Source organism: Lissotriton helveticus, chromosome 10 (genome assembly GCF_964261635.1).
Source record: "Lissotriton helveticus chromosome 10, aLisHel1.1, whole genome shotgun sequence".
NCBI classification, from domain to species: domain Eukaryota; kingdom Metazoa; phylum Chordata; class Amphibia; order Caudata; family Salamandridae; genus Lissotriton; species Lissotriton helveticus.
The window spans coordinates 829,072,084-829,093,979 of NC_136071.1; the positions used below are offsets into that span (position 1 = coordinate 829,072,084).

Consider the following 21,896-nt stretch of genomic DNA (forward strand, 5'->3'; position numbering starts at 1 on the left):
GAGATGTGGTTCTGTGTAAGGCGGAGGTAAGTGGGGAGAGAATTCCAGGTCTTGGCCGCCAAGTAGGAGAAGGATCTTCCTCCCATGGTGGATCTGTGGATGCGCGGAACTGCGGCGAGGGCTTGATTGGAGAATCTTATTTGGCGGGTGGGTGTGTAGAAGGACAGTCGTGTGTTGAGGCATTCGGGTCCTAGTTTGTAAAGGGCCTTGTGTGCGTGGGTGAGGAGATGGAATGTTATTCTCTTGTTGACGGGAAGCCAGTGGAGGTCTTTTAGGTGACCGGTAATGTGAGCTTGGTGAGGGATGTCCAATATGAGTCTGGCTGATGCGTTTTGGATGCGTTGGAGTTTTTTCTGTAATTTGGCTGTGGAACCAGCGTAGAGGGTGTTTCCATAGTCCAGTCGGCTAGTGACCAGTGCGTGGGTGACAGTCTTTCTTGTTTCGGTGGGGATCCAACAAAAGATTTTCTTGAGCATACGAAGTACGTTGAAGCAAGAGGATGAGACGGCGTTGACTTGTCTGGTCATCGAGAGGGAGGAGTCTAGGATGAAGCCTAGGTTACGAGCGTGGTCTGTGGGTATGGGTGCTGTGCCCAGGGCCGATGGCCATCATGAGTCGTCCCAGGCAGAGGGGGATGATCCTAGGATGAGGACTTCCGTTTTGTCTGAGTTGAGTTTTAGGCGACTGACTTTCATCCATTCGGCTACTTCTTTCATGCCTTCGTGAAGATTTGTTTTGGCGGTGGTAGGGTCTTTGGTGAGGGAAAGGATCAGCTGGGTGTCGTCAGCGTAAGAGATGATGTTAAGGTTGTGTTGTTGCGCGATGGATGCGAGGGGACTCATGTAAACGTTGAAGAGGGTGGGACTGAGTGATGATCTTTGTGGTACTCCGCAGATGACTTCGGTGGCTTCTGATTTGAATGGGGGGAGTCGGACTCTCTGGGTTCTCCCGGCGAGGAACGAGATGATCCTGTCTAAGGCTTTTCCTTTTTATGCCGATGTTGCTGAGGCGGCGTATGAGGGTGCTATGGCAGACTGTGTCGAAGGCGGCGGAGAGGTCGAGTAGGATGAGGGCAACTGTTTCTCCGTTATCCAGAAGTGTTCGGATGTCGTCTGTCGCTGCAATGAGGGCGGTTTCGGTGCTGTGTTTGGCTCGGAAGCCGGACTGTGAGATGTCGAGGGAGTTGTTGGATTCAAGGAAGGCGGCAAGCTGGTTATTGGCGGCTTTCTCAATGACTTTGGCAGGGAATGGGAGTAGGGAGATGGGACGGTAGTTCTTAAGTTCAGAGGGGTCTGCTGTGGGTTTCTTCAGGAGGGCGCTGAGTTCTGCGTGTTTCCAGCTTTCTGGACAGGTAGCGGAGTTGAAGGAGCAGTTGATGATATCACGGAGATGGGGGGCGATGATGGAGTCTGCTTTGTTGAAGATGTGGTGGGGACAGGGGTCAGTTGGCGAACCTGAATGGATGGAGTTCATTAGGCGGATGGTGTCTTCAGTGGTGATTGGGTTCCAGGCGCTAAGGTTGTTAGAGGGCGGTTTGGGTTCGGAGGTGGGTGGAGTGGACTGTTCATTGGAAATGTTCTCAAAGCTGTTATGTATGTCGGCTATTTTGTTGTAGAAGAAAGTGGATAACGAATCGCAGAGGTCTTGGGAGGGAGTGATGTCGTTTGAGGCTGCGGTGGGGTTGGTAAGTTCTTTGACGATGTTGAATAGTTCCTTGCTGTTATGGGCGTTGTTGTCGAGTCGATCCTTGAATGCTGATTTCTTGGTGGATCGGATTAGTTGGTGGTGTTTGCGGGTGGCAGTCTTGAAGGTGGTCAGGTTGTCATTGGTTGGGTTTTTTCTCCATGTTTTCTCGAGAGTACGGCATAGTTTCTTGGATTTCTTAAGGTCATCGTTGAACCAGGGGGCCTTTTTGCTACCCTGTTTGGTTTGGTGGTTTTTCAAGGGTGCTAGTTCGTCAATGCTGTGAGTGATCCATTGTATGAGTTTGGTGGCAGCTTGGTTTGGGTCCGATGAGAGGGCGGGAGCGTTTTGTTTGAGCGATGTGAGGAGTTGGTCGGTGTGGATTTTGTTCCAGTTTCTTCGCGGAATAGGTTGTGGGGGGTTGTGGATCGAGGTGGTTTTGTAGCTGAAGTGAACACAGCTGTGGTCCGTCCAGTGGAGAGCTGTGGTGTGATCGAAGGAGATGTGCTTGCTGGAGGTGAAGATTGGGTCGAGCGTATGTCCGCCTACATGGGTGGGGGTGTCAACAAGTTGTTTGAGTCCGAGGTTTGCCAGGTTGTCGAGGAGGGTGGTGGAGTTGCTGTCGTTTTTATTTTCCAGGTGGAAATTGAGGTCTCCCAGTAGAATGTAGTTCTCGGAGGTGAGGGCATGTGGGCTGATGAAGTCAGTGATGTCTTCGCTGAATTGTGTGCGGGTTCCTGGTGGTCTGTAGATGAGAGTGCCTCCAAGTGTGGTCCTGGGGTCGGTGTGGATCTGGAAGTGAAGGTGTTCGACGTTCGCGAGGTTATCGTCGGAGCTGGTTGTGATTCGAATGGTGTTCTTGTGGACGATGGCGATGCCTCCTCCAGTTTGGTTGGTGCGGTCTTTACGGATGATCTTGAAAGTGTCCGGGATGGCTATGGCGATGTCGGGGGCTGATGATGCGTTCATCCAGGTTTCTGTAAGGAATGCGACGTCTGGTGATGCAGTATCGAGTAGGTCCCAGAGTTCAGTGGTGTGTCTGTGGACCGAGCGGGTATTCAGCAGGATGCATTTCAGGTGGTTAGAGCCGGAGTTGTGTTTTGAGGGGGGAGATTTGGCGTGGGTCCTGATGCAGGCGAACTTGCAGGAGAGGCAGGCGAATGGTCCGTGGGTGTGTCCTGGGGTAGCAACGTAGCATTGTGGGGTGCGTCCGGGGTTGAGGGCTTGGAGGGTGGTGGCGGCGTACGTTATGTGGGTGGAGGGCGGTTTGCGGGGGCCAGGGGGCCTGGGGGTCTGGCGCTGGGCGCGGTCCAGGCGCGGACGGGCGTAGACGGGCTTACCTTTGGCGCACCTTCGGCGCGACCGCTGCGCGTGGACGCTGCGCGTAGGTCCATCTGTCCTAAATGGAGAGTGGGGGGGGGGGGGCGGAGGGTGGGAGGGGCAGCTGGGAGGCGGGAGCGAGGTGCAGGGAGGGTCTGGGACGGCCCAACAAACAAAACAAAATGGCAGTAACAATAACAAATACTGCGAAGGGTCCCCAAGTAGAGGAGCATTTTCAGCAATGTAGCGCTATGGGAGAAATTGTTTTCAGGGCAGCAGTGGTGAAGCGCTATGCACTCAGCAGCAGGCAAGCGAAATTACACCCAGCAAATATCAGTACAAAATGCAAGGTAATGCTCAGCAGTAGAGCGAGAGATTGTCAGTGGCGAGCGTTTCAAAGCGCAACACGAGTTATAACTAAAACGGAAACAATTACGAGGCACAAAAGCGTTTCAAAGCGCAGCACAGATTGAAATTAAAGCATAAACAATTGCGAGGCACAAAAGCGTTTCAAAGCGCAACACGAATTAAATCTAAAGCGGAGACAATTACGAGGCACAAATGTGTTTCAAAGCGCAGCACAGATTGAAAATAAAGCAGAAACAATTACGAGGCACAGATCAGCAAATCAGCACGATACCAGGAGAGGAGGTGAGGGGAGCGACCGCTTCTGCAGAGAACAGGACGGTCACAGCTCTCCACGAGGGCGAGGGCAGCCTGTAATCTCAGTGGGTGGGAGGGGCAGCTGGGAGGCGGGAGCGAGGTGCACGGAGGGTCTGGGACGGCCCAACAAACAAAACAAAATGGCAGTAACAATAACAAATACTGCGAAGGGTCCCCAAGTAGAGGAGCTATTTCAGCAATGTAGCGCTATGGGAGAAATTGTTTTCAGGGCAGCAGTGGTGAAGCGCTATGCACTCAGCAGCAGGCAAGCGAAATTACACCCAGCAAATATCAGTACAAAATGCAAGGTAATGCTCAGCAGTAGAGCGAGAGATTGTCAGTGGCGAGCGTTTCAAAGCGCAACACGAGTTATAACTAAAACGGAAACAATTACGAGGCACAAAAGCGTTTCAAAGCGCAGCACAGATTGAAATTAAAGCATAAACAATTGCGAGGCACAAAAGCGTTTCAAAGCGCAACACAAATTAAATCTAAAGCGGAGAAAATTACGAGGCACAAATGTGTTTCAAAGCGCAGCACAGATTGAAAATAAAGCAGAAACAATTACGAGGCACAGATCAGCAAATCAGCACGATCCCAGGAGAGGAGGTGAGGGGAGCAACCGCTTCTGCAGAGAACAGGACGGTCACCTTGTTCTTGAAATTATTAATACATTTATTATGTTTTCCAAAACATGTCTTATCTGTATTCATCACTCCATTGATACAGTTTGGTCTAAAGATTTACATAAGTTTCCTATTGTCCAATGTTAAACCTTTGATTATGCTCCTCAAAAATCAACTGCTAGTTTTACTGTTCTCCGCTTATATCAACTTTGAAAACCAAAAAGTTTAACTTTAATGTTTGTTTTACATTCCCAATAGAAAATTTCTAATTATGAGAGGAAAAGAAGTTAAGGCCAGATAAACAGACTAGATGAAAGACAAGACTTTATGATCTTTCTTTGGAAGCATGTGTAACTTACCTGTAGCATTGACTGTGCAGGTCAGCATTTTTCATACAGTCAAGCTCATCTGGATTTGGAAATGTAAATTCAAAAATATGCTGTTGGTTTCCTGAATAGTGTCTATTATGAGAAGCTCAAGATGCTGAGAATAACCCAGAATTCCTTTAGTTTCAATCCAAGATCAGACTTACCGTCGGTTAGTCATGGTCAGTTTGTAAATCTTTGAAAGTCACAAAGCTAAAAAAATCAGAGTTTACAAACAAGTAACACATTTTTATTTCTCTCCCAGATTTGTATGCAAGCTGCAGAAAGCGAGTCATCTCAAGGCTACGGACTGTAAGACGTTTTTGGTACGATACTATGAATAGGCTTATTAACTGTGTGTGAGCTTGATGATATGCATGGACATCTGAATACAGATAGGTATGGTGCATAGCAAAAATATGCATTTCACATATGTATTGGTTTTCTTTTATGAACCTCTGTTTCTTGAGCTCCATAGTCATGCTTTTACATTGACACAGTTGAGAACAAAGGTGGTGAGTTGGTTAAGTACTTTGCTATTGACTGTGGGAACATTTGGGAAGTGTCTGCAGTTTTTTAAGTTCCTCTGCCAGTATGTAGTTTCTGTAGCATATTGCCTGTGAAGTTGTCAGAGTTGTTTTGATTGCTCTCTTGTTGCAGAATATGATATATAGGTGTTCGAAACTGCGAATATATGGTTGGATGTATGATTAACGTTTCATGTGAAATGTGGAAGGGAGATGAGCCAGGCCAGGAGAACAAAACAGCCTTGGATGGTCCCAATTGTTTGCAATGGTGTGTTACATGTTGAGGTATCTTGGTGCAGAAGGCTTGTATCTGATGGTGTGATTGGTAACAGCAGAGGTGGGAATGAGGGTCCTCTGCACGGTTTGATATGATGAGCCGGCTAGCACAGGGATGCTATGTTTTTCTGGAGACCAATTCAACAATTTGAGAACTTCTCACTCATTGTGAGAAAACTTTGAAATAAGAACTTTTATTAACTCATGCTACCTGCTCTGGTCAGCAAATGGGAGAATATATTGCAAACCCTGAGTCTGTAACATGCACATCTGAACTTTGAGGAGATGCTGCACATCACCATAGGCAGATACAGTGCCCGGAGATGAAACCTTTCATTGGGTTCCTCTCTCAGGCTGGGGCCAAGCCTGGATTTCCGGAGCTATTTGTGCTGTGGCGTGAGGAGCTGAACTACCCTGCAAGGAGAGGAATAGCCTGGCTGCTGAGACAGCTGCACAAGGCCCAGCCTACTGAATGATGTACAAGGACCACTGCTCAAGGAACAAATGACGCAAAAGGAACAAATGCTGACCAGGAGCCACAAAACCCCACCTGCCCAAAGCCTTACCTACCCATGTACCCTTAATGAACACTGGTATATGCCCTTCACAGAGAGATTTGAAGGTTTCGAGCCATCAGCTCCTTAGTGTGGAGGTCTAGTCGTTTTAGCTGGAAGTAGCTATCGTGACTCTAGACCTGTTTAAACAACCTATCCCGACCTTATGGTTCTAAACCTATCCCTGTCTAAAGCCAAGGTTCACCACTAAGTTCAGTTTCCAGTTAGAAATGGTGATGCTTTCGGTTTAATGGGTGAAATCGAGTCTTCCACCACTGAACAGTCTTGAAAGTATTGAGACATTTTTGAGAAAAAGGCTCCTTAAGAATGGAAACCGCAAGTACAATCATAATGGATGCTGACCATTGCAAAACCATGAAACAATTTGGAACCTCAAATGGTCTCTTGAAAATCTTGAGCTGTGTCACCCCTGTACACCAATTATTGTAAACCTGGTTACAAAGGAACTAGTCACAGACACTTTTGACACTGTACTTTTTGTTTTTTACTGACTTTAGTTAGTTGGGCCCTTGTTTTTTAGTGGTGGATTTTTAGAAGAAATGACTTTGTACTATTTTGAACTGGAACCTCAGGAGTTGTGGCTTCAGCCTACTGAGTTGCCCACAGTTGAACCTAAATGCAAGTGAAAAAGAGGGCTAGATATATCACAGCAAGGTTACTACTTTGTTCTTTTGTCTGTCACTTCGATTTCTTATTGACCTTTTCTATGCGTCGGACGGCGACGTCAAAGTGGGCGTGTGCAGAGGATGGCCGCCGTCCGTCCAAACTGAGCATGCATAATTTTTTTCCGCACCGCAGTGGAATGTCTGCTGCAGCGAAACGGTTAATTATAGTAGTAAAATATAAGTTCCAAAGTCCACGAGTTGACACAAGTGCAGCCCCAAAGGATACCATTGGCCATATGCCGATGTTGGGGACAATCTAGCCAGGGGCGGTTTCTCCATTAGGGCTCTGGGGTTGCGACCCCCTGAAATTTCTATACATTCATGTACAAATATTAAATAGATCGATTTATTTAGATATACAATCGTATCTCTTAAAAAATCGATGCATTTATGTCCCCGGCTGCCTGCCCCGCCTCGCTCTGAAGAAGGAGGCTGAAACCGGACAGTAAATCAGCTGTCTGAACTGTGACGCATGACACAGGGCTTACTGTTCTAAAGGGCTTCATTGCCATGACGTCTATGGCAGTATCCACTACAGGACAGTGATGCTTTCAGCATCATTGCTTCGGGCGTTGGAGTCTCCATCCCTGCGTGAGAGCAGTCGCCCATCATTCACAGGCATAGATCCCACCCTTTCCCATTCGTTACACATAGGAGTTGATCCAAGCAATTGTGTTTTGGTGCCTTGTTCTCGGTAATGGTAAGTGTTAGAATGCTAATCTTCTGTTATGTATTTTGTGCTGAGACCCCTCGCCTTGCTAACCTCCCCCACAGTGACAACCCAGGCCCTACATTGCTGGCCCCATTGGAAGTGAAGCTGCTGTATTTGTTCCCCTGCGAAATTAATCCAAAAGATGAGCAGGCCAGGGTTCTTGTTCCTTGTAAAGTGGATCCTAATATCAGAGTCAAAAGTAAAGCGAGAGATATGTGCTTACAGTAGACAGTTATCTGCTGTATAACATTAAAACTATCCCTAACGTAATGCCCTTAACATTAATACCAAAAACATGGATTGATTTACGAACAAGTGTTAAAAAGGTAAAGGCAATGCATGTCAGCGATTTAGTTACTCTTTTGTTTCACGTTTTACTTAATCTTGCATTCCTCAAAAGTTAGCTATTTAATCATGTTGTGTTTCTGTATTTTTACCTGTGCATAGTTTGAGCCATGCCAGGTGTTCATGAGCAGCTGTGATTGAGAGCTCTGACGCTGAAGACTAAGCAAAGTGCCCGTCAGTGGGTTGGCCTCTGCAGAGCCCACAGAACAATGGTCATGTATTCCAGTTGTAATTGCAATACTGTGGAAATGTGTGCGAAGGGGGTGCACAGATGGCAAAATATTTATAGGGCAAAAGGAAATAAATAATCAGTACCATTGAAATGTCAGAATGTAAACATTTTCAAGGTTAATTATTTATAACAAATCCTACAGACAATCGTACAGACAGGTTTTAGGTGTAGGTCAGTTGTTGTGCTATATATCTGGATACAATTACATTTCAGGGAGAAACCAAAATACCAGTCTGTACCACACTATGGGAATCACAGAAATGTATTTTACATGTTCCCTTTTTGAGAGCCCCCACGTTTTTCATCCCACTTAAACACATGTCTTCACATATTTCTATATGAACAATTACAGTCAACAGCTGTGGGTCCCAAAGCCTGGTTAGAACATTTTCTTCCAAAGTTGATGCCCCGTGCAGTGCAAGACTCTGAACAAACACACACTTTAAAAGGCTGAAGTTGTCGCACTGTACAATTTGCATATTAAAGTTGTTGTTGAACATATTAATGCAGTAAGATATAGGACAGTTTTTAATGTGTTTAATATTTCAAGACAATAGGTTCCCACTGCTTTACAAGCCTTGCTTTATCACTACATTAATTTTCTTCAAAATGCACCCTTTGGCAAACTTTTTTTAATTTGATCTCAACTTGGACCCTACATTTAACCATTAAGCTTGCTCGCCTCACTCACTACATACGTCAAACCAAAGTTTTGCGCCTCACCACTTTCAAATGTCACCAGTCGCCACTGAATCTAGCAACTAGACATAAAAATATAAGCCTGTGGGATCACTCTGCCACAGGAGTGCTTCTGGATTTCAGTGAGATTCACAATTTTAATCTTTCTTATATGTAAATAAACATAACCATGTTCTTTGATGTTTTAGCCCTGCTAAGACATTTAGGGGGTAGATTTAATAAAAGTTCACGCAATGCGCATGCAGAAACCAAAGTGCCTACGTTGGCGCTAGGCAGCCAAAACGTTGCCAGCGCGGGGACATAAGCAGTATTCTTTTAAATGCTGTGAATTCCAGCCCTTTCCTTGTCATGCAGCACAGCAAGGTGACTTTTACCTATGACCCTTATTTTTTATTGATGCCTCTACCTTTTGCGTCATGTTTCTGTTCTAATGTGTGCAATAGTCACTTGTTGTTTCTGGCATTTATTAATTACTTTGCTTTCTAATGCTTTCTCGATAATCCATTCGCTGGCATTTATGAATTACTTTGCTTTCTAATGCTTTGTTGATAATCCGTTCGCTTGGTTTATTGTACAAAGGTTTAACTTCTCATAAAGTTAGGCTGAACTTTTAAAAATAAAAGAAAATGAGTTAAACTGGGATGGGGCCGTCGCACCCACTGCTCCTGTGGGAAATTATCCTGATAGGAACAAGCAGGAGAATCACTCCCTTTAAGGAGGTTTTAGGCTGTCTGGATTACCATGTTTAGGTAATGACCTTTTAGTGTGATTGCTGTTGACTCTACTAGCTTTGCTATCACCCAGAGGTAGTCAATTTTGAAGGGGCAGAATGTGCAAATTGGAGCAGAGATAAAACTCTGTTCCACAGACGACATATTATGCATTGCACAGTGTTATGTACATAAATCCAGTTATGATTAGCTTTGTGGCAAAGTTTGTTTCGCAGTGATCATAACAAAGCATATTTGCTTGATGCACATCTGAATAATAGAACTCACTTTTAGTTAACTTTCGGGAAGCAAACAAACATTAAGAGGCCAGAACAAAAGCATGCAACCCTTTATTTGTACTTAAAAAGTTCTCTGCTTATCAGTTTGTTATTTTACATCTTGATGCTCTACAAACACATTTATTTACAAAATGTACTCCTGGGCGCCAACATATTTATTTTTTAAGTCTATGAAATCCACTCTTTTTTATGGTACATCTACAGGCATGCATACAAATTTACTTTGGTTTGGTAAAACTACTACACACATTGTAACACAATTGTAACTTTATATATTTACAGTAGTTTTCGAGTATAAAGTACAGTCAAGAGCCATACATGTTAAAATCCACAATGAAAGTTTCATTTAGCACGTTTGTAAATTTACACTGGTACTGAGGAAAATGATAAATGAACATGTCAGTATAAAAAAAAATATTTCATTTTCTGTGATTAGCGAAGCTGCCTAGGATTACATTAAATCTGAAATTCAGAATGGCAGTGCACTGGATTAAGTGGGCTTGAACACATTTCTATCACTTCTCTTTTACTTAATTGGAGGTCTATAGTCCTGAATTTATTTAACACAGACACATTTTAGTATCAAAACAGTTTGGCAAACATTGAAAGGAACTATGAAATGTTGCAGAGAAAAATAGACATTTGCAGCAAACTTTAATAATAAAAGAAAATAAACAATAGGTTTTACCTATAAGTTCATACATCATACTCCAGTATTTCATGTTTTCAGTTACAGTCCCCATAAGGAAAATATCTTTACAGAAAAAAATATTTGTACTCTTATATTTTAGTTAACTTTATAATATCACTGTTCATAAACGCACATGTACATACACTCACTCACTCTCCATTTATTAATTATTGACAGAATACATAAGGAAATATTACATTACGACGAGCAGTATCTACAACTTTACTGAAATTTATTAATCCAGTATTGGCAGATACTTAGTGCTGCCCATCACAACACAATGTTACAATCCCCTGTTGATATACTGTGGACAGATGTTGATGAGCTATGTCAAACTGGCATGGGCTAGTGCTTAGCTTTTAAGAGGCTTCCTTGGTTGTGGTGGTTTTCCTTGTATTTCCATTCTGTGGTTTGTAGCTGGTGAAGTTAGGCGTGTGGATTGTCCGGACGTTCTTCATGCCTTGACCCAGGGAAGTAGGAGAGGTAGGGGTAGTAGGAGAGGAAGCAGAGGAGGAAAGGGATGGCCGGCCATTTGAAGCCTGTGGTGAAAACGAAAGCTGGTGACCTTTACTGGTGTAAGTGGGGCTTGGATGCTTTGAAGAGCCATTAGGGATGGTGGGAATAAAGGATGAGGAGTTAATAGTCCGCCCCGCTTGAGGGCTAATAGGATGAGAGGGAGAAATGGGTGATTTAGTAGATGGACTTGGAGTGTTAGTGCTTTCACCACAATAAGCAGGCAAGGAGCTACTTTTTCCAGAGGTAGGAGAAAAGGCTGGAATTCTAGAAGAGGTTAAAGTAGGTGAAGCAGCCTTAAAATCCCCACCAGTTTTCTTAGTACCTCCATTAGCCTGCAAATAAAGATGTCAGGAGACAGTTGGTCAGAGAGCGAGCAACATGAAACATCAACAGGGCCTGGAAGACTAGCCCGAAGAGAACTTGAGAAGAACAGGGCAAGACCGTAACCATGGCTCGCCTGTGCGCCCTGGACCTGGCAGAAACTGGAAAGTGCCCAAAATAGAATGGAAGGGAGAGTTCCACAAATTTACAGACTTTGTGAAATGGAGTGAGTTAATAAAAGACACCTTCTGTTCAATACATTGACCATGCTGATTGAATATAACAAGAGTGTGGCAAAGGCGGACATGTGGAGTTAATGAGTTTCAAAGGCAAAGCACTACATATAGTCCAGTTCATTAGTTCTGACGCTGAAGGATAAAACTACTTTAACAGTAACAGTCAAGACTCTTATGTGCCATACCTCTCAGTATCAAAAAAGATAATGATGATTTTCGTTCTCTACCAACACAGCAGAATACCAACTTCACCCAAGCTAGAGATGTTTTATTGCAGGCATGCACAAGCACTGTGAAAGTATAACAGAGGTTGTTAGTATTCATGCTACCAGATCCAGGTGGTTTATTTAAGCCAAGTCTTAAAGGCACAATCCATTATTTGGTACAGATTAGGTCAGTTTCTTGACTTGCCCTTTTTAACAGTTTTAAAGTCCATCCACAAATGGTGGTTTATGGTAAAACTACCTGGCGATATTGGCGTTGAGGCTCCTGTAGCTTGGGCTGTTTTGCGGTTTTGTCCACGCTTGCCTGCGGTCTACTTTTGGAAGCCATAGGTACTGGCATTCTGCTGGTTTGTGATGATCCTGTGGATACCTGCGATAAGAGGAGAGATGGGGAACAAAAAAACAAAGACAATGCTTAAAAACTTATGTGGAACTAACATCACATTTACCATTCCTCACCAACATATGAGCACACGTCAAGACACCTGCATGCAAGGGAAGGCATACAAATTGTGTTAATTTCAAGAAGCAAAAAGTAGAAACTACTCATCTACTGATCAAACTGGATTTAATTAAAACACACAAAGCAATAATTTCACAAAGACAAAATATTATTGACCCCCATTTTCCCATCACCAATCAGCAGGAGAATAGAGATAAAATCAAGTGCAATCAGTTGTTAAGACACCGTAGGGAAAAATCAAGCCACCAAAAAGACGCGAGACACCTGTAGCTTAGTTACAGTTGTTTCAGTTCTAGATATGCGTTTATCCTGTTTGGGTACCTTACGTGGAGCAGAAGGGATGAGTGAGGGGGGATCAACAAGACTCTTAGGTTCATCCTGTTTTAATGTATTGTTGATTTGTATTGAAGTGGGGGAAAGTGATGCACTGTCTTCAATAGAGCCCATGTTTTCAGACACAACCTTGGGACTCATTTCACTTATAGTATTTTCCAACTGCTTGATTGTTTGTTCAAGACTGTTTAGCGTCCTGTATGTGTTTTGCCTAATTTCATCTGTTCTTGCAGCAGGTCCTGCTGTTTCAGAGCTCTGTTGTTCCTTTACAGAGGCGTTTTTGTCGATTTCCTCTTTAGACTTGGTCCTTGCAATCTCAAACCTTTTGGCCTCTTTGTGTTGCTTCACTGTACCGTCTGGGTCTTCTTCTTCCTCATACACCACGACCTGTAAAGTCTTCTTTCCAGTTTTAGTCCCAGTCCGAATTGCTTGAGTGAGAGCCGCTAATTGCTTTTTGGGGAATTTAAATTTGAATTTCTTCTTGGCATCATCCCTGTTTGCAAACTGATAATCGGGAGAATCATGCTTAATGTCTGAATGCATATCTTCACTGCCTCTGAAATGTTTCTTCGACATTTCCTCTTCTTCACTATTTTGAGCTTTAAGAGGGTTTGTTTTTGAGTGAAATTTATAGTCAATTTGGTTACTCATTTGAAGACTGTTGTCTTTGGGTTTTTCAGTTTTGTCTTGAGAGGCAGAAGACATTTCAGAATCTTCATCCTCATCCTCTTCTAATATTTTCTCTCCGGAAATCATTCTCTCAAACTCTTCTTCACATTCCTCAAATATTGTGGACAGTCTCTTGTATGCAGATCTAATATCCATGGGTTCATCAAATATGATGATGACTGGTTTCTTGTCCATGCATAGCACTGGATCCTCATTCCCCGTATTTTTAATTACACCATCTGGGTATTTCTTGTCTGCCCTGGCATCGATGTTAACAGTTTGTACATCATCTCCCTGCCTACTCACAATGTCATGCACTTCTCCACTCGACAGGACTTGAACCTCATTTTGTGTGATCATGAAAGCAATGTTGTCTGTTGGAGAATTACATGGCGAACTTGCATCTTCATTATTGTGGACATTTCTATTTCTAGAAGACTTTGGTCTTAAGACAACTTGCTGACTAGTGTCCAAAAAGGGTAGTTCACGTTCTCTTAGAGATTTGGAGGCCAGTAAAAGCTCCTGGATTGTTGATTCTTCATTGTTGTGGTCGGTAGATGCAATATCACTGATTCTGGAGTGTCCGTCAACAATCCTAACTTCATTTTGAGAGATGGTCTGACCAACAACACTGGATACCCTGTAGTTTATCTTTGACTTCTCGTTTTCAGTAACAGGACTGTGTATCCTGTAGGTTGCTTCGTCTTCTCTGCTTTTCGATGTCTCTATTGAATAACTGTCCCCTGATTGAGTTTTACACCTTAGCAAATTCTTCGAATCTTCTTCTGTTTCTATCACCATGCTCTTGCTCAACATTGAACTTTCAGGTACCAAAGAAGGGGTTTCTCTTTCTTCAAAAGTTGTAGTATTAGCAACTTTATATTTATCTCTTTGGTCTTCGTCTTTTTGCTGGGCATTTATAGCAACATTGGTACTGTGTTCAGTCCCTGCAATAACACGATAAGTGACCTAAAAGTGAAAAATATGGTGAATTTTATAATCATATATTTTGAGATAGAGCATAGTTTGATTTTTAATAAGGGACTCTTGCACACCAAGTAAGCTTACCCCGGTGTACTCTGCAGTGGATGGTTTTTCATATCCATCATCATGTTTCAGTGTTTCTTCTTGGAAAAATTCCAAATTCTAGTAGGACAGTTTGACATGTTACTGCACAAAACTGCACTAACAGGACAACACATGTAGTCATTTAAAATCACCAAACGTATTAAGCTTTAGGATTCCAGAGCATGTGTGGGCACATACACACACGCTAAGAATTCGAGCACACCAAGCATAACGCATCTATTTTTGTTACCATAATTGGCTTCATGTGTGAGATAACAATCTGATTAAAGTCAGCAGTGTCACTAGATAGTCTTCGCAAAACCTTGGAAACATACATTTAACATCAATAAGGCCACCTTACTCAATAATTATTAACCATAAATTAGGAAGCACCATGGTTTGTCTAGACTACAAACAAAATGAAATATTAATAGCTTATACCCAATGCTACCAGTGGCGAATCCTATCTACCACTGCCTTTTATTATTTTCTTCAAGATATTAATACTGATGGTGCTTTCCATTTTTCTTCTTTGTTATGGTACATGCTGTCCCACACAGTGTGTCACAGCCAAAGTACAGGGACTGCTGTGGTTATGATACTGTTTGAGTGCGTGGGTGTTCCTTCCAAATCGGTGAAGCCAACTAACCTTACTAAAATATGTGTCACTGGCGGCAGAGTCAGACAGACATCACCAGGACATATGGCCTAAAACAGTTCCAGCACAGAGTACTCCGGCATGAGTTTCCCACCAGTGAGGCCACGGATGCTGGCTAGGTAAAAGGGGGTAGAAGTTGGGCTGGAACAGTGAGAAGATATGTCAGAGCCCTTAGAGGAACCTGATAGGAACCGAAAAGTCCTTGCAAGACCAAGGAGAAAGAGGAAAAGACCACATTCTATGTGTAGCCCTCTGAAAACCAAATGTCGGTCACAATCCCATCTAGTAGGGAAGGACTTGATGCTGACATAGGGGGAGAGAGCTTGTAGCAGCTCCACAGACAACAAAAATGCTGCAATACTGTTATAAGGAAAATCCGATCTGCTGTTTGTGTATGTGCTGATATTTGCACATGGCATGACTGAATGTCACAGAAGCAAAATAACATCCAGTGACCAGGCAAGACTCCTGTATGTAGCGTGCAGAGCAAACTCTAGCCTCACACGAAAGGAGTGACGCAAGGCTGAGAGGCCCAAAATCACCAAAGAAGGTGATAAGTGCATGTGATTCCAAAAGTAAAGAATAGTGGAGGTGAATTCCCATAGCCTTTATTACCCCAAAACAAGGAGATGGTGTCAAACATGGGGATGCAGATAACGAAACAAAGATCAACGTGGTTGACAAGAGACCTGGTGTATCACAAAGGTAGTACAGAGATGTCTCTTGATAGGAACCTGCTTAGTTCTCTTAGGTTAGTCTATAGCAACAGTCACACGAGTACCCACAATGGTGGGGCAAATGTGTAGATTCGAAAAATATGACCTTATTGGTAGTTTATCAGAGGAACAAAGTAGTCACCATCCATTCCCAAAATAGACACATAGATTGCGAAAAAGTAAATAGCTGCTGTTGGCATGGGTTTCTGAAAAATTGGCAGCACAGAGTATTGTGTTGTTTTTTGAAGCATGAAACATGTGGCCGGTGAAATGCTTGCGGAAGTGCTTGCATCCAAGGCACAGGTGGCAAATTTATGATCCTAGCTGGTCCCTCTGTGATTGGTCACTGGTCTATTTGCTGCATAAGTCTGGAGTATTGGTACTTTAGTACTGAATGAATGAGCTAGCAGGAGGTTTGACTCTCCCTCCTTTACCTTCAGTCTCCTTTTTACATTAACAGGAGAAGGGATAACAAAATGTTGGCAAAGTATTTCATCATATACAATCTTTCTCTTTTGTTGTTGGGCAGAAACATCGGTTTATGCTGGAGGCTAAAAACTAACAACATGAGTACCTGTAATGTTTCTGCCTAAAGATGTTAGACCAAAGGTTAAAATTGATATTGGATTGTATATTCATTTTCTCTACGGTTGATACATTTCGTTTTTTGACTTCAGTTTGTGTCTCTTTGGCTGTCACTGTGATCCACTCCCTGTGGGAATTATGGTGGATTGTGAATTATGAGAGACTGAAAAGCTCTCGTGTGATTGCCAGTCCCTGATGCACAGGGACGGCACTGAACCAAGCATAATGTTGACCCTGTTAATAATGTCTTTCAGGACACATCAGCCTGCAGCACTCAAGCTGTGAATCTGGAACCACATCAAGTGAGTAAATGGAGGATAATTGTGCGTGAATGTCAGGGAGGTGTAGGCAATAGGGTGATGATACCATTTGAACACTCTACACCTCTATGCAAGGATGGACGTCCCCGCAACCTAGGCATCCTGTGCTCAGACCATGTACAGATCATATATAAATCCTATCCTGGTAGCTTGATCTTTGTCATTTTAGATTTCATCAGATTGGCTTGGGAGGAGGTATGTCCCCCCCCTTAGGAAATTCTGTAGCTACAGTAATGAAGTATTCTCTAAATTTCGTCTGTGAATATATGGTTTATATGCTACTGTATTAATATCAGTATGACTTTGCAGCGCTGTCTAGTTCAGGTACCGTCACATCCAGGGTCTCGATGATTCTCCCACAGACTGGAGCTTTTTTTCCCTCTGTTTAAGTAGATTCACCATTACTATTGGAGTATTTACTATTTAGTGTATATGTTAGGCGGAGCGAGGTTTGGGGTGTATAAATAGAGTTTTTTAACAAATGATGTACTTGAGCTTATGTGTATATGGTAACTAAGACTATGGATTTAATTGTTTACCATTGTGGTTGGTACTTCTGTGAGCTCCATGATAACTTACGATATGGTATGTTCTGAAGAATGCTATATTTTAGCTTCTGGGATGTTTATGTTCACGACGAGTAACATCGGCATCTGTGCGAATGCAAGTCCAGATGCAGCTCCGGGTAGTGAGCATAGTCATATGGGTTGTTCATGTGTGCTGTTGTGAGTTCATTGATCCCTAACTATATGGAATATTTATGCTGCACTGGCTGGATGTAAAGAATATTGTCTATTGTGTTGTGATGAATATTTGTTGTTGATAGGAGGGAAGTTATGATGCTGGTACAATGATATCCATTTATATTGATGCCATCTCAATTTTCTGTCTAAGGCTTTCTGATAAGCCCCTCACCCCCAATCCACCAAAAAGAAGGACCTCTCCACACCTCTCCAGTTCTTTGAGCTTGTTTTCAGTGCTTCATTAGTGATCATCGAAATAGTACAGCAAGTAAGGGAGTAACTAGGTTTCCTCTCTGGCTATTTAATAAAAAAAATGTAATAACCACTTTTAAAAACAACTGTGCTAGCTGCAGAACGTAAAAAGTGCAATTAATCGCACGCAATGTGTTCTAAAAATAAACAGGATATAAATTAGTGCCATGATGCAATCACAGTGAAATACCAATATATTAAATTCTATGCACCGTGGGACAAAATCCATAAAATTCACAAATGTTCCCAACAACTTAATTCTTCCGACTAGGCTTCATACAGTATGTAAATTGATGCTCGAATAACAATAAAGGGCCTGATTACGATGTCAGCTGGTAAGCCTACAACCGCTTGTCGGAGGCTTAGAGACCAACACCGTAGGTGCTCCCCCTTCCCTTCCCTGCACCATGTAACTTCCATTTCATAATGGGAGCTAGTGCTGTGGGCAGTTTCGGACTGTTGCACAAGCTCCGATTGTAAAATGGAAGTTTTGCAGTCGCATCCTAATTGCGGTTTCGGGACCGCCAAGCGGAGGTTGGTTGGTTCCGCATCTGCGGCTGTGTCTGTCGGAGGGAACTTTGACTGACATCGTACTGAGCTCCTAAGTGTTAGTGTAAGTAGATCTAACAATTGACACTGGTATGCTATGTGATGGACTTGTAGCTGTATTAAGGTAAGGTGCTAGCTGTAAAATGCCCGGTACAGGCAAGCCTTCCAGCATGTAGGCTCATGCAGTGGCTTGAGCCATGGTATACAGGCCACCTTTCAGGAGAGGACAAACGCACACTTCTTCAGTGTGCACCTACCTCCTCCAGGACATGGGAGAACATTGATAAAGGATCAGTGAATCACGCTTCGGCCAGTGTGCACCAATTTGGGCATGGACATTTGTGGGCAGGCTTAGGGCACAGTGTTGCATTTATGGAGTACGCCTCCTCAGGCATGGGTGAGGTGGTCAACTATGTTTCCCTTTGCATATGTGATCCAACTACCCAGTACAGTCTGCGGTAGAGTGCACTTGCACTCATTCATACAGTACATTCGCTGTGACAGCTGTTTAAATTCGAGCTATTGTGCCTTCTTTTGGCGAACAGCCATTCCTAGCACCCACCCTCAAACCTAACCTGGTGGTGTATAGTTCCGACTGCCCCGGGGTAATTTGTAATCTGCCTTTCTCAAGAGACCTCTACTTGTGCTGGTCATGCAACATATGCTGGGGAAGCATAATTTCCCTCATTTGAATGGTGAATGCTCCCATGCAAATGAACAAATTATGAGAATGCAGTGTCGGAGCATCTCTACCACTTTAATTTATATTACAGCAAGGACTACCTGCCCCTTCTGTAATGGTTAATAGTAATAGGCAGGTTGGAAAGATTCAGCTTTTAAACATTTTCAGAAGTACATATTTTTTGTTGTGGACTTCAGGTTTGATTAAGGGTGTTCGACTGCTAGAGCCTGGACTCCTGGAGAAAACCCTCAATGTTTAAACTACTTGGAAGCATTATCAAATGAGTGATCACAGAGCACAGGTTCGTGAATGGCGCACGGCGGTGAGCAAATTTCTTTTTCACCCTAACAGGATTTAGGAATGTAGCTGAAAAGAACACATTTGATCCTTCCAACCACAAGAGTGAATAGAGTGCTTTTAAGGCTGAATGTATGTCTTCCTGCTTTATCATAGATTTAAGCACAATTTGTATACCTGGTTTTGTAGACTTCGCAGTCTGCTGATCAGCTTCTTCTAGAGCCTGGTATAAATGATACTGCAATGGTTTATACATGTAGGCAGGCCATCGCCAGAGCTCTTGCGAGTTCCACCTAGTGGTCAGTTTTATGTAGTAAAATATTTCTGGAGTAAGAGATGCAGGTTGACGACCTCGCCACTGCACTCAGGGGGTGAAAGAAATCAGAGAATGAAATAAATCTCTGCTTTCAGGGAGGTGGATGGAGTCACTAAATCTTCAGAGGCCAATTCAGGGTAGTGCATCAGCTACTGCTCTTCCCAGCACCATACTCACATGCTCTGATCTGCTCATGCAGCTGAAGCATTCTTTCATCCAGTAAAAAACACATGGTCAAGGCATATAGTGATGGTGATATTTTTAACCCGGCTTGTGTTCCAGCCCCATGAATGCCGCATGACAACGTACACGTAGCATATTCCGCTGAATTATTATGGCATTTTTTTGGGGTTGTGGCTGTGGTTACGGAGAAAGAATCCCATCAGAATGACCCCTGGCACGACCCCTGGCGCGACTACTTATGCTTTCAGCCTTCTGAGAATTAACACTCGGTCCACCTAGTCATATGTGGCTATTGTCAAGAAATTTAAGCGCAGCCTACATATTGTTATGTTGAATATATTTGTAGTGCGCGCGGCTACTCCAGAGAGTGTATACAGGGACTAGTGTAACTTTTTTTTCTGATGTTGGTCAGAATGGATTCAGTGTTCCCTGTGATTAAAACCAAGAATGATGGGCATGGAGGAGGACTTTTATTCCTCACAGTAGTTGTCTCTTTACTGTACTAGATTTTATGTGGAATATATAAGCTAGATATGATAATCTGGTTCAGTGGTTCTTAACCTGTTGTCCCGAGATCCCTGGGGGTCCATGACACATGGTTAAGGTGACCACGATTGCTTAGAAAATTAATTGCTATCAGCAGATTATTAAAGTATATGTAAATGACGCAAAATTGAAAATGTTTAAACGATCTGCAAATGTGAAAGAATGTGAAATTTGGAGATAAAAATTAAGTTGGTATCCTCAGATTGATTCATGAGAGCAGTGCAAGTGTAACAAACCAAATATAGTACGGTTCATGAGCGATCTCAATTGAATTTAGAAAAGCTCAACTTTCCCATTAAAATGTGGATCTTTTTTATATTTGTTTGTGAATTGAATAAAACATTGCATCATTTGTGTATTTTTTTGATGAAAACTTATTTTTGGTTTTTGTGCGTATTATTTTATGATTAAAACATCGGAATTGCTTAGGCCGGGTTCCCTGGCTTCCAGTAATGACTCAATGGGATTCCCCGTATTCCAGTGATGATTAACTGGGGGCAGCAGAAGTCAAAAGGTTAAAAACCACTGGCCTAGTTAACCATGATCTGGTTGTCTGAAATTTGTTTCTTCACAAAGAGTGATGATAGTGGGTTTCATGGGCCTAGAACAACTCTACTTATGGTTAGGGGTGTATTTATCTTTCGTGTCATATCTGCTTAACCCGTTCTGTGCTCCTACCTACTTGGTGCTACGAACGACCGTTGGCCGTCGCGGCCCCACCCGTTTCTTCGTACGTTCCGCACTGGCGCGGAATGTTCTAAGCAATTAACGTGTTAAAGTGATGGTGAAAATTATTTCTGTATAAGACCAGGCAAGCTTCACAGACAAATTAGAAAAATGTATTTTGAGGATCAGCCTTCACTGCTTGGAGAGACAAGGTGTGAATATTGGCATGCTAGTGTCTCCAGTTCTGGTGATTTTGCACTCAGACATTACCATTATGTCTCTAGAGGCCTCTGTTGTGTTGTATAGTCCCCATGGGCATTGTTTTTATGGTGTCCAGGGTGGATGACTTCCGGTATATATTGACTTTCTGCCGTGCATGACTGGAGCCATGCTGATGAGTTCTGGAAATAGGTTTTGCTCCCTTGAACACTTTAGCTGAGATCCTCCTTTGTCTCTTACTTTGGATCTTGTCTTCAATGATCAGCTTACACCTTTGGTGTTCCATGTTACAAATGGTTTGTTTCAGTTTTGCCCACAAAAAATTCATATATTCACTGAGTGAGTTTAAATATTGCATACAAGACCTTAGAGCATCCGAGTGCTTTACATACAAACTAAACCGTATAAATAAAAGCCCTGACAAGTGAGTTATAGAAGCAAAAACAAAAGTAAAGGTCACATAAACATGATTTAAGCAATATGAGATCTAAGTACTAGTAAGCAAAGTAAAAAACAGACTTTGATGGCGAGAATATAACTGGACAACAATGTGTAAACCTATTGATATTACATGTCAAAGTGTAAGTACCGCAGAACAGGTGGAGCACAGTGCAAGGTGAAGATAAAGTGTACAATACATTGAACTAAGAGTAGCAATGGAAATGTTGTGCTTCATATTCAAAGGAAAGTCAAAATGATGCTAGAAACATGTCACTTAAAAGGCAATAGTTTCAGCTCTTTGTGTGCAGGGTTAGAGAGATGGAATAGTGTGGAATGCAGTTCCAAACTTTGGGGATGCATCCTGAGAATGAAAGACTGTGTCAGCGTTTTGTTGAAGACAGGAGTCTCCAGCATTAGAGTCTTAACTACGAAGCAGAAACAAACCTCTTCAGATCTTACATTTCTACGACAGATAGCTGTACTATATATTGGTGTATTTGATGTA

General features: G+C 42.9%; 1 protein-coding gene across 10 annotated transcripts in view; it reads right to left on the reverse strand.

Moving 5' to 3' along the window:
* Positions 1-9,732: 9,732 nt before the first annotated feature.
* Positions 9,733-21,896, reverse strand: part of KIAA1217 (KIAA1217 ortholog) — a 1,321,668-nt gene continuing 1,309,504 nt past the window's right edge. For 8 of the 10 annotated variants that reach the window (XM_078663443.1, XM_078663448.1, XM_078663447.1 and 5 more), the window contains 4 exons: positions 14,219-14,296; positions 12,470-14,119; positions 11,927-12,055; positions 9,733-11,236 (listed from right to left, as the gene is read on the reverse strand). In XM_078663443.1, the coding sequence (XP_078519569.1) occupies positions 10,748-11,236; positions 11,927-12,055; positions 12,470-14,119; positions 14,219-14,296 (2,346 nt within the window). In that variant the 3' untranslated portion in view covers positions 9,733-10,747. The remainder of the gene's footprint in view (positions 11,237-11,926; positions 12,056-12,469; positions 14,120-14,218; positions 14,297-21,896) is intronic. The other 2 variants (XM_078663445.1, XM_078663442.1) reach the window with 2 other exon arrangements.